At 37.0% G+C, this 13,179-nt stretch overlaps 1 protein-coding gene across 2 annotated transcripts in view; it reads left to right on the top strand.

The window, feature by feature from the left end:
• RASA2 (RAS p21 protein activator 2) overlaps positions 1 to 13,179 on the top strand; it is a 138,035-nt gene that overhangs the window by 14,148 nt on the left and 110,708 nt on the right. For both annotated transcript variants that reach the window (XM_004712077.2, XM_013007105.2), the window contains exon 3: positions 2,875 to 2,969. In XM_004712077.2, the coding sequence (XP_004712134.1) occupies positions 2,875 to 2,969 (95 nt within the window). The remainder of the gene's footprint in view (positions 1 to 2,874; positions 2,970 to 13,179) is intronic.

Genomic DNA, 13,179 nt, shown 5'->3' with positions numbered 1-13,179 from the left:
ATATTAAGCATAGTGAAATCCCACTGTCATTGACAATTTAAACTTATAGAAATAGAAAGATAGGAGAGAAGAGAGCTACCCCATGGGGCCCTACCAGTGGGGGGTGTGGGGGATCTTTACAGAAGCAGACTGCCTCATTTTTCTTTCCCTTGGTGTGGCTGATAGATTTTAAAGTCCAGTATTTCAGTACCTCCATCCAAATGCTTAAGCACTGTGCACCAAGGGTCTTTGAAGTATAATCATGGTACTTAAAATCAAAATTATTTGATAAAATGAAAGAAAGTGAACGACTCTTGCCATTAAAGCATCTCCTTTGTTGAAGTTTTCTGAATCTTGGAATAAGTTGTCAGCCAAACAAAACTATGCCTACTTCTTAAAACTTAAATTGAGGAAGGAAATGCTTTGTACAGTAACATGGGAAATCATTAGAATAAGAACATTTCTGCGTTTTCTTCTCTCACTACTTTGTTCATTGCGTTGTATATTTTCTGAGAGATAGGAACTCTAGGGGACTGCTTTGATTTTTTTGGTATGTGTATGTACTGAAGCAAGTGTTTGTATTATTTTGATAAAAACAAGTTTTTGTAACTGTCTTAATATAATTTAAGTCAATATTCAGTATTTCTATTGATGTGTATCCTTTTTTCCCTTTTAACTGAAATTTATAATCGCTTATGAAATGCTGGTATAACTTTTCAAAATGTACTGGGTGATATGATTATTTTGTGGTGTTAAAAATTGACAGGATTATTGTGGCTTTCTGTTTGCATTGACGATCCTCTGGGTAAAGAGCTCTGGTGGTGCTGTGGGTTCAATGGTTAGCTGCTAACTGCTAGGTTGGCAGTTCAAACCTACCAATCACTGAGTGAAAGATGAAGCTGTCTACTCTTTTTTTGTTTTGTTAGGTTGTCAAATAGATTAATATTATTTTGTGAACTTTTTGAAAATCATTTTATTAGGAGCTTATACAACTCTTATCATAATCCATACATACATCAATTGTGTAAAGCACATTTGTACATTCATTGCCCTCATCATTCTCAAAACATTTGCTCTCCACTTAAGCCCCTGGCATCAGCTTATTTTTTCACCTCCCTCCGCACTCCTGTCCCTCATGAACCCTTGATAATTTATAAATTATTATATTGTCATATCTTGTACTGTCCAACGTCTCCCTTTACCCACTTTTCTGTTGTCCGTCCCCCAGGGAGGAGGTTATATGTAGATCCTTGTAATTGGTAACCCCTTTCCATCCCACTCTCCCTCCACCCTCCCGGTATCGCCACTCACACCCCTGGTCCTGAAGGGATCATCCACCCTGGATTCCTTTTGTTTCCAGTTCTATCTGTACCAGTGTACATCCTCTGGTCTAGCCAGATTTGTAAGGTTGAATTGGGATCATGATAGTGGGTGGGGAGAAAGCATTTAGGAACTAGAGGAAAGTTGTATGTTTCAACGTTGCTACACTACACCCCAACTGGATCCGCTTCTCCCCATGACCCTTCCGTAAGGGGATGTCCAATTTCCTACAGATGGGCTTTTGGTCTCTACCCTGCATTACCCCTCATTCACAATGATACGATTTTTTGTTCTTTGATGCCTGATACCTGATCCCTTCGACACCTTGAGATCGCACAGGCTGGTGTGCTTCTTCCATGTGGGCTTTGTTGCTTCTGAGCTAGATGGCTGCTTGTTTACCTTCAAGCCTTTAAAACCCCAGATGCTATATCTTTTGATAGTCAGGCACCGTCAGCTTTCTTCACCACATTTGCTTATGCACCTGCTTTGTCTTCAGAAGCTATCTACTCTTATAAAGATTTATAGTCTCAGGAACTTCTTTGTAGGTTTTTTGGAGTCCAGCTCAACTCAATACTAATCAACTCAGTGGTATTCTGGGTTAAAATGGGATTCTAAGCAAGCGGTAAAAAATTCAGTTCTGTGTAACTACAACTGAGTTTTTATATAATCTTCTGATTCAAAATGATCCAGAGGCAGTTCTGCCAAGGAAGTAAAGACTTTTTCTTTCTTTTTAAATCATTTTATTGGTGGTCTTAACAACATTCCATACATCAGTTTTATCAAGCATATTTGTACATATGTTGCCATCATCATTTTCAAAACATTTTCTACTTGAACCCTTGTTATAAGTTCCTCCTCCCCCACGCTCCCACCCTCATGCATCCTTGATCAATTATATATTGTTATTATTTCGTATCTTACACTGTCTATTGTCTACCTTCACCCACATTTCTGGTATTTATCCCCTTTGAGGAGGGGCTATATATCCAACCTTATGATGGGTTCCCCTTCTCTCCTCTTTCCCCCTCCCCGACCATCCTCCTACCCTCATATTGCTACTACGAGTACTGTTCCTGATGGGTTTATCTGTCCTGAATTCCTTGTGTCGAGAGCTCTTCTCTGTACCTAATGTGTGTCCTCCAGTCTAGCCAGATTTGTAAGGTAGAACCTGGGTCATGGTGTTAGGGGAGTTCAGGAAATAGAGAAATGATGTGTTTCATTGGTGCTATTGCACCTTGGTTGAATCATCCCTTCCTTATAACCCTTCTGTAGGGGATATCCAATTGTCTGCAGTTGGGCTCTGGGTCTCCACTCCAGTCCCCCTCATTTGCATTGTGAAAGGCTTTTTCATTCAGAATATAGAAAAATTCCTTATAAAGGTGGATTTTTAAAATATCAGGTGAGAATTATTGTAAGATATTTTTACAAATATCATATGAGGGGGGGCTTCAAAAAGTTTGTGGGAAAAAATTCGTTCTTTTCATTCAAATTTTCCACGAACTTGGATAACAGTGCTGATGAGTCTTAGCCTAAGCAAAGTATCTTTTCTTATATTGTTTTACTTATTTCCTGCAGGAAAAGTAGCCATCAAAAAAGAAGACTTATGCAACCATAGTGGTAGAGAAACTTGGTTTTCACTACAGCCTGTTGACTCCAATTCAGAAGTTCAGGTAAATATTAAGTTTAATAATGTAGGAGTTTTTGACTCATAAGAAATGTGAATTAATAATACTGGCTTATGTAGACACCTTATTTTAAATTCTGACACCAAATATTTTGGTGATACAGAACTGTGGTAATACAAGTTGAAAGAAATTATCTTTGCCATATAAACCAAGAATAACACATGTGTGTGTTCGTAAGTTTGGGGAGGTCAATTAGATCTCTCTTTTTTCCTATTCTTCTGTTTCGATCTCAGTAGCAAATTACTGCTTTTACTTATTTATTTTTCCAGAGGAGAAAAAATATGAAGGGATAAGAGCTTTTATTAGTTCTGAGGAGAATCCCTGAAAATCTGTGCTTTCATTCATTTTCATCAGGATGCTTTGTTTATTCTGTAAAAAAGTAGACTTCTGAAAATGCTATTCACCGAAGCCTACCATTGCCTAGTCTTCACGCCTACGTCCACCCCTTCCTGTTATTCACTTCTCTTTGTGTTTGAAAAGTTATCATTACTCGTTTTAGGGCTCTTTTTCTCCTTGCCAAAATAAGTTCTTTTACAGATTCTTTATCTGAGTGAAGGAGTATGTTTAACCATGCAGCTGAACTCTTTTTGTTTCTGGGAAGCCTGAGTCTTAGAAGGTGCCATTTCTATTTAAAGGGAATTTTTTTCTTTAACCCTACGTATTTATAAAGTATGGCAAGCATTGTGAAACCATCTACTAAGGGCATAGCTGCAGTAGGATTTTTCCTTTCTAAAAGAAGTTGTAATTTGCCACAGTGACTTAAACAGAAGTTTAAGGCAAGAAAAAAATACTGTACACACACCCACTGATAATTTGCAAATAGAGTGCCTGCTTCTCCATTTCTTCGTAACCCCTTCTGCATTCCATTTGATTAAATTTTCAAAAAAGTAAGGACTCACACAAAGCATAATACTAAATGCTTAATGTACGTTATCATTCATTCTTCAGAATAATGTTATGAGGTTGGCACTATTAACTCTATTTTATAAATAAGGCCATTGAGAATTGTGGGGGTTAAATAATTTGGCCAAAATCACAGAACTAAGCCAGAGGGCTTGCCAGAGATCTGTCTGACACTGAAGCTTCTACCCACAGTGCTGCACGCCCATCCACTGAGTCCTGTTGCGCACGGACAGTGGTCACTGAGATGAAAAGGATCACTTAGGGACCATCGGAGTCTATGGAATGCTCAAATTAACTCTAAGGAAAAAGGCGTGAGAGAGTTTGTAGGGGAGCTTCTTAGAATACTATTACAGTAACCCTGACGTGGCTAGCTTGAGCTACATGTTTTATCAGGCTTTTGTGGAGAGAAGCTGCACTTACTAGAGGTTAGGTTCTTAAGACTGCAAACTAAAGCCCAAACCCCCTGCCATCAAGCTGATTCTGACTCTGGAACCTGGGTGCAGTTCTCATCAGGTCAAAATTCTTTTTGAAGAGACTTTCAGTTTCTCATAAATCTTAAGGTGTGAGTTGGTTTACCACAGACAAAATAGTTGACTTGCATTTGTGGCCAAGGAGAATGAAAACATTGTATCTTTAAAAACTCAGTATGAGGCACATAGGAACTGGCACCCACTTAATTTCTCCTTAGATGTTCACTGTGCTCATTGAGTATAAGTGCTCACTATCTAAAGTGATCCACCCCACTTTCATTTTGCAAAGTGAATAGTTAATGTTTTCTCTTTAACTTTTCATCTCACTTTAAATGGTGCATATGGTTACATTCACTTAAATGTGGTGATACCATTGTTAGTCTTTTTATATGCCTGATGAGAAAATGAGGAGGCTTTAACATTTTGTGGAATAATGGAATTGAAGGTATTAGAATTTTTATCAGCCTTTTGAAGCTCGAGTGTATCTCTTCCCTTCCGCTTCTATTAATCCATTTTAATCTCATCTCTCTCTGCACATCAGCTTTCTTTTTGGCAGCTAGAAAGTGCCACATCAACCTTTGAGTCTTTATGATCATGCACCTCCCCCACTCTTTAAGAGCTGACTCATCTCTTTTTTTCTTTGTTAATGTGTTTTCTTTATTTTTGTGCTGAGTAAATTTTGTTATCAAATTTTCTTAGTTGTTGATTTAAATGTTTACATAAATCTTTATGATTTTCTTCTTTGGATTCGGTTTTTTAATTAACTTTTTTGTTCCTATAATTTATTAATTTCACTTTTATTGTGAATTAGGTGAAGGTATAAAGAGGAAATTCATTTTCCATTCAGCAATTCATACACATTTTGGTTCTTGTCATGGAATGCATTTCCCACAATGTAAAATCACTTACTTTCTCCTTAAAGTTCCTCTCCTTTCTTAACCCTTCTGCACTTTATCCATGGTCATCTTGTGTGGGGGGTAGTGGGGGGGGGGTTGTCCCACCAGTCTCTATCCAACTCATTTGTGATTTTGAGTTTCATCCCACATTTTCTCTTAGTCTGTCCAGGACCTTCTTCTAATGTGATCCTTTTCCAGTCCGACTCACTTCTCTGAGAGTTTAGAGAAAGAATTTGGCACTTGGGCCAGTTGTCTCCCCAGTATTACTTAATTGGACATAGTTGGAGGATTAAGTCCCTGTAGAGCAATTCCATTTAGGGCAGCGGTTCTCAACCTGTGGACCCCTTTGGAGGTTAAATGACTCTTTCACAGGAGTCACCCAATTCATAACAGTAGCAAAATTACAGTTATGAAGTAGCAACAAAAATAATTTACGGTTGGGAGTCACTACAACATGAGGAACTATATTAAAGAGTTGTGGCATTAGGAAGGTTGAGAACCACTGATTTAGGGTTTAGTTTCCTAAGGAAGGCGTTTCAGTGGAGGACATAATTGGCATCTCAACCTCAGAGGAAGGTATACTTGATTTCCTAGTTCTGCCAATAATTTGTACTTGGATCCTGTTGTGTCTAACCAAAATTGCTGCTAGCCTATTGTTGCTTAAGGGGTTTCCATGTGAAATAGGCACTACAGTGTACAGGATTCCTTTTGGTCTGATGATCTATGGTTATGTACAGAAAGGTAATTTTGCCCTCAGATTCCCAATAGTAGTAAGGTAGCTTTTATACCAAAACATTTGAAAAGTGTGAATTCTCAGATGGTTTATATTATTGTGAATAATATTAATTATTTTCAGTTTTCTTTTCAAAACATTCAAGTATTAATAATGTTTCATGAGTGCATTTTCCAGTTCTTTTTGTTTTGCTTGATTATTCTCCCTTTTGTAGTTTTACTCTTTGGCTTGCACCACATTTTCTCAACCACTCAAATTTGTCTTCAGCCCTGCGGACATTTGGAAACACAAACAGCTCTCAGTGTTCCTCGTGGCATTCGTGTCTCTAGCTCTGATGGGATGAGTTTTAGACTACTGCTTCTTTGATTTGTTAAAAGCTTTGCATACTGTTGAATATTCCCTCTTTTCCAAATTTTCCTTAGTTTCTATGCCTCGTTATCCTACTTCACTTGGTGTTCTTCAGATCTGTTGCTGTGGCACATAACTTTAATTAGGTTTTAAAAAAACATCTTTTGACTCCAGTGATCTGTAGTCATGCCATTAGGTGTTTGGTACTTGAATTTATAAGAAAAAGTATTTTTCTTTTTATTTCTTAGGAGCATGGCTGTGTCAAACATGGTTATAGAATAAAGAAGTTGAATACAAAATGTGCTTTAATATCAATCCATAAGTCTGATTAAACAAAATCACCCATATTCTCCATATGCTTTCATTAATTAAGGGTATTTGTCTCACACAACTTGTGTAAGCAGTAAATCCAGATATACTGGCAACCATGTTCTTTTGATGTAATTATTTAGCTAATAAGTCCTTAGCAACAAGCTTATCCTGAATTTCTGGATCATGCCGTAAGTTATTGATTGCTTTATAGTTTGTTTGGTTTGGTGATATGATCTCTGCTTTATACATTTATATGGCCACTGCTTTAAAAAAAGAAATGTAATGATTTACATACATCAGGCTTTCTCTTAATCACCTGTTCAAGACATAATGAATATATAGGCATAATTTATTTTTTGCAGGTTAATTTAAAAAAACTAACATTACATGTAAAATAAAGGAATGAACCATTGTAGATAATAAATCTTTAAGAAAAAACTCCAAATGAGAGGAATTACTGAAACCCAAATGAAGGCTGAGCATGATAGTGGGACATGAGGAAAGTAAAAGGAAATAGAGTAAAGAACTAGGAGGCAAGGGCTTTTATAGAGGTCTAAATACAGGTATGTACATATGTAAATATATTTTTATATGATGATGGGGAAATAGATCTATGTGCATATATTTATCCGGGTTAGTATTAATGGACATTGGGTCTCTACTCAAGTACTCCCTCAATGCAAGAACACTTTGTTCTCTTAAACTTGCATTCCATGATGCTCACCTTCCCGACACGATCACTGAAGACAAAGTGGATACATAAGCAAATGTGGTAAAGAAAACTGATGGTGCCAGCTATCAAAAGATATAGCATCTGGGGTCTTAAAGGCTTAAAGATAAACAAGCGGCCATTTAGCAGAGAAGCAACAAAGTCCACATGGAGAAGCACACCAGCCTGTGTGATCACGAGGTGTCGAAGTGATCAGGTATCAGGCATCAAAGAACAAAAATAATATCATTATAAATGAGGGTGAGTGCAGAGAGGAGACCCAAAGCTCAGCTGTAGGCAACTGGAAATCCCCTTACAGAAGGGTCTTGAGGATACGAGCCATTCAGGTTGCAGGGTAGCAACGATGAAATATGCAACTTTCCTCTAGTTCTTAAATGCTTCCTCCCCTCTCTATCATGATTCCAATTCTACCTTTCCAATCTGGCTAGACCAGAGGATGTACATTGGTACAGATAGGAACTGAAAACACAGGGAATCTAGGACAGATGACCCCTTCAGGACCAGTGGTGAGAGTGGCAATGCGTGGCGGGTGGAAGGAAGATAGGATGGAAAGGGGGAACCGATGACATATAACTCCTCCCTGGGGGATGGACAACAGAAAAGTGGGTAAAGGGAGATGTTGGACAGTGTAAGATATGACAAAATATTAATAATTTATAAATTATCAAGGTTTCATGAGGGAAGTGGGAGTGGGGAAGGAGGGGAAACTGAGGAGCTGATATTAAGGGCTCAAGTAGAAAGCAAATGTTTTGAGAATGATGAAGGCAACAAATGTACAAATGTGCTTGACACAATGGATGGATGGATGGATTGTGATGAGTTGTATGAGCCCCGAATAAAATGATTTTTAAAAAACTGTGCGAGCCCCCAATAAAACGATTGGAAAAAAAAAAAAAGAACTGGAAACAGGGAATCCAGGACAGATAACCCCCTCAGGACCAATAATGAAGGTAGCTATACCAGGAGGGTAAAGGAAGGGTGGGGTAGAGAGAGAACCGATCATAGGGGCCTACATATAACCCCCTCCCTGGGGGATGGACAACAGAAAAGTGGGTGAGGGGAGATGTCAGACAGTGTAATAAGACATGAAAAATATTGATTTATAAATTATCAAGGGTTCGTGAGGGAGCAGGGAGGGGAGGGAGGAGAGAAAATGAGCTGATACCCAGGGCTCAAGTAGAAAGCAAATATTTTGAGACTGATGATGGCAACAAGTGTACAAATGTGCTTGACACAATGGATGTATGTATGGATTGTGATAAGAGTTGTACGAGCCCCCAATAAAATGATTGAAAAAAGCCCCAAATCTATCCATAAATATTTGGCATTAATAAATGAGATATTAAGTAAAACCACCATTTTTTATGCATCTGACTAACCAGTTGTGTCTAAAATGATTTACAGAATCTAATTCTAAAATACAAAAATAAGTGTTAGAAATCTAGAATTTGGGATCCACCCTCCACCTCCACCCCATCCCCATCACACACATAAACAATTTCCTTAGTTGAAACAATATATTTATTGGGTTCTTATTTGATTGTTGAAATTTCAGTATTTTTATCCAAGCCGAAATGCTTTTTAGACTTTAGAGTATTTTAGCTGCCTGTCTGTGCTTTCTAAATGCCTTTATTCAGCTAAATTTCCCAAACTGTGTGTATAAGTTTATATACCTTGTATGATTCCAACAATATACTAAAATAAAATTTAGATAATCACAGCTATTTCTGTGTGAACTTTCTATAAACATAATTGAAATAAACTTTTAGAAAGTACCAGCTTAATATTAAGCTCTTGAGTATGTGGCTAAATATAAATTAATATGCTACACTATCAGCTGAACATAACCAATTCTATGGGAAAGAGCTTGGTTTATTTTTAATTAAAAGTATAGAGTGGAGTATCAGATATCTGATCTTCCAACATTTTCTGACCTATGTGAAGGATACGCTGTTAGTCATTGTAGGTTAAGAAAGCAGATGTGGACCAAATCACAGCCTTGTGTTTATCGTCGAAGAGTAGTAGTTTCTTGTCAGAATTATTGTTGCTTCTTTGCAGGTAATAACAGTTTTATTTTATTTTCTCAGCAGTGTTAGCATAAGTGTAGGTATAACTTCCTTTGGTTTTATCCTACTTGTGCATTTCTAGGACTTCTTGAATCTGTAACTTGATGTTATCCATTAGATTTGGAGCAGTCAGATGATTTTATCTTCTTCGCTATTCATTTCTTTTCCCCTGCCCTATTCTTTCTTTCTCCTCTTTTCTGGCACTCCATTTACATGACTAATCGACCACTTCACAGTGTCTCATATTTGTGTTTTGGTCTCTCTGTGTTGCATTTTGGGTATTTTCTATTTATTCATCTCCCATTTTACCAGTCGTCTTTTCAGTTTTGTGTAATCTGCTGTTCAGTACATCCATTAAGGTCTTTATACTTTTTTTATTACTTAGTTTTAAGTTTCTCATTTGGTTTTGCTGTAGATTTTCTGATACGCTGAGTTTGCCTTTTTCTCAGCCGCCAAACAAAAAATTGAAACAATGAACCTCTGTCAGTTATTTAATTATCTGGATCTGTCAGTTATTTAATTTTCCAGATCTCCAATAAGTCTGCTTCTTTTGTAATTGTTTCCTTTTTAATGGGGGTTATGGTGGTGGGATTTGGCCTTATTTTCTATTATGCTTAGTATTTTTTAAACTGCAATTTTATTTGGAATATTTTGGAGATAATTTGAGGCTCCGGATGAAATTTTTTATTCCTTCAGAGAAGATTCGTTTTTGCTCTTGGCAGGCAGTTAGACCCCAATGGCAGATCATCTAAATCCAGCCAAGGATTTGGCCGATTTCCAGTTCATCCTTATTGCTCAGGTGTAATTATTCAGGAGTTCTAACTAAAAGCCTGAGTGCTTGCTTACCAGTGCCCCACTCCATGGGCCTAAAGTAGTTTTTTGTTTGTCAAACACTTTGAGACTTGGACAAACTTTGATTAAGGGTCTCAGTTTTCCATTCCACTACTTTGCCTGTGGAGTTCCTTTTCACAGGCTGTTAATATGCTTCACCAACAACTTTGTTTATAGCTCCATGGCCAGAACTTTGTCATGTGACTATTCTAAACCACTACCATTGATTGGCCTCAAAAGAGTATAATGGCTTAATTACCCTAATGATGACGGATATAAATAAAGCTGAACTTGGTATAAAACAGTCAGGAATAGTATATTTTTTTCTGTAATGTATATGGATTTTGGTTTCTAGTACTATATGAACTTCAGATAATTTTTAAAATGTGTTCATTTTTTCTTTACTAAAAAGCAATATGCATAGAAACTTTAAAAATCTAGGTGAACAAAGAAAAAAAATCTTCTGAAACCCTATATACCATACATTACATCCATCAGTGTTTTACTAAACAGACTTCTAGTAATTTTTTCAATACTTATATGTATTATGTGTATATGTGTTTGCTTTAAAAAAATTAACATTGTACACTCTGTTTTGTAACTTCGTTGTTTTTTTATGCTAAGTAGAATCTTAAAGTATGCAGTGAGGTAGTGCTTTACAATTTAGAAATTATAATTTCCTTAATTTAGCGCATAATGCATTTTAATTTTAATGTTCTACCCTAATTGTATGTGTCTTGCATCTCCCTGTTCTGTCCTTCCTCTTTTCTTAACCAAGTTAATACACAATTATGTTTCTTGTTGACTAATACCAAAGGAATGTTCTGTTTAACAGCCAGTGGGAGTAATGAACATATTAGGTAGCTCTGACTTAATGATTCCTGGTGGAATGTCATTAAGAACATTTTTTTCCCTAACCATAGTTTCATGTTATATTTAAGCTTTGGATAATACAATTGCACCTTTCCCTGCTCTATTTTTAATATATATTTTCTAGAGTAGAGTAGATCACTGTAGGGTTGCTATGAGTAGGAATTGACTCCATAGCAGTGAGTTTTCTACATCTTTCCTGTGAGACAATTAGGAGTATCTTTTTAGCATATGCTTTCTACCATGAAATGCGTGTTAAACTAGCAAAACTACCTTGAGGTGCAAATTCTGATACAGTTGGCTAGATTCTCTCACTGGCCAGGTGACACACAGATGCTGACTTAGTCGGAAGCATGATTCATAATTCTAGTTGAGTAATACTGCAAATTACTACATATTACTTTATAATACTTCAAATTACTGCATATCACTACATAACACATAATAAATATTTCATATGGGCAAAGTAGATACCATAACACATTACTCCTATTCTTGTGAATATTAAATACAGGAATATGGGCAGACCTGTACATTATAATTCTATAAATATATTAGCTTAGATTTTTAGTGCAAGATTTCTTTACTTTTATTTAGGCTTCACTTTACTTTTATTTAGGAGCCCTGGTTGGTGTAATGGCTAGGTGTTGGGCTGCAACCGCAGGGTCGGATTGATGACAAAGAAGGGCTTGAGGGGCTTTCCTGCTCTCGTGAAGCGTTACTGTCTCAAAAGCTCACAGGAGCACTTCTACCCTGTCTAATAGGGTCGCTGTGAGTTAGTATTGGCTCAGTGGCAGTGAGGTTTTTTTTGCTTTTTTACTAATTCTACCAGTGATGCCTTTGTTGCCTTAGAATTTAGCTATCTCATCTAAACTTTTGTCTCAAGCCCCCCCCCCATATTTGTTGTTATTTCCTGTCCATCTACTTCTGAGCTGTGTAGCTAGTGAACGTCAGACTCACTCGAGTCTAACCACATCTACATAAAGTCATGATTCACGTTAGATTTCTGTGAAAGAAAACAGGATGGTTTCAGAAAGGAACAGTGACTAGATAATGAATTCTCCTACCTCTCTCTGAGGAAGCAATCGTGTCATTAGCTCCTAGGTAACACACCCCTGAAATCTCCATTTGTCACTGTGGGAATTTGTCTTGTCTGAGGTAATCCACGGTGATTCTTAACAAGTTTAAAATTGTTCATCACCATTGACAGGGTAAAAGAGAAGTATCAGGCTTTGGATTATTTTATTTTTCCCTAGGCCTTTATTTCTTATGAAATTAATAGTTAAAATTTCTTTTAAAATAGACTACTATACTATAGATGACTATTAAAAACACTTTAATTTTAGTATCTTTCATGGCCTCGCACAGATCATGTTATATTTATTGTTTCCCCAACTAGACTATAGACTTCTTTTAAGCAGTAATTTTATCTATACCTGTACAGATTACTGCCCATCCTGTTTCAGGACATGTTCTAAAACATAGCATCTTTATTGCTTTATAAAGTTAAGTTGAATTTCATTGGCTTTTTAACTTAGTTTTAATTTTTTTTACAATTGTGTGCTTTTTAAAATTATTATTCTTTTAAAAATCATCTTATTGGGGGCTTGTACAACTCTTATCACAATCCATACATACATCCATTGTGTCAAGCACATTTGTACATTCGTTGCCATCATCATTCTCTAAACATTTCCTTTCTACTTGAGCCCTTAGTATTAGCTCCTCATTTTCCCCCTCCCTCCCCGTTCCCCCGCTCCCTCATGAACCCATGATAATTTATAAATTATTATTGTTTTGTCATGTCTTACACTGTCCGACGTCTCCCTTCACCCACTTTTCTGTTGTCTGCCACCCATGGAGGAGGTTATATGTAGATCCCTATAATCGGTCCCCCTTTCCACCCAACCTTTCCTCTACCCTCCAGGTATCGCCACTCTTACCACTGGTCCTGAAGGGATCATCCGCCCTGGATTCCCTGTGTTTCCAGTTCCTATCTATACCAGTGTACATCCTTTGGCCTAGTCACATTTGTA

Source organism: Echinops telfairi, unplaced genomic scaffold (genome assembly GCF_000313985.2).
Source record: "Echinops telfairi isolate 266 unplaced genomic scaffold, ASM31398v2 ScPeMD7_16;HRSCAF=60, whole genome shotgun sequence".
Classification (NCBI taxonomy): Eukaryota; Metazoa; Chordata; class Mammalia; order Afrosoricida; family Tenrecidae; genus Echinops; species Echinops telfairi.
The sequence above is the reverse complement of the archived record's forward strand: the minus strand, read 5'-3'. Positions and strand labels throughout refer to the sequence as shown.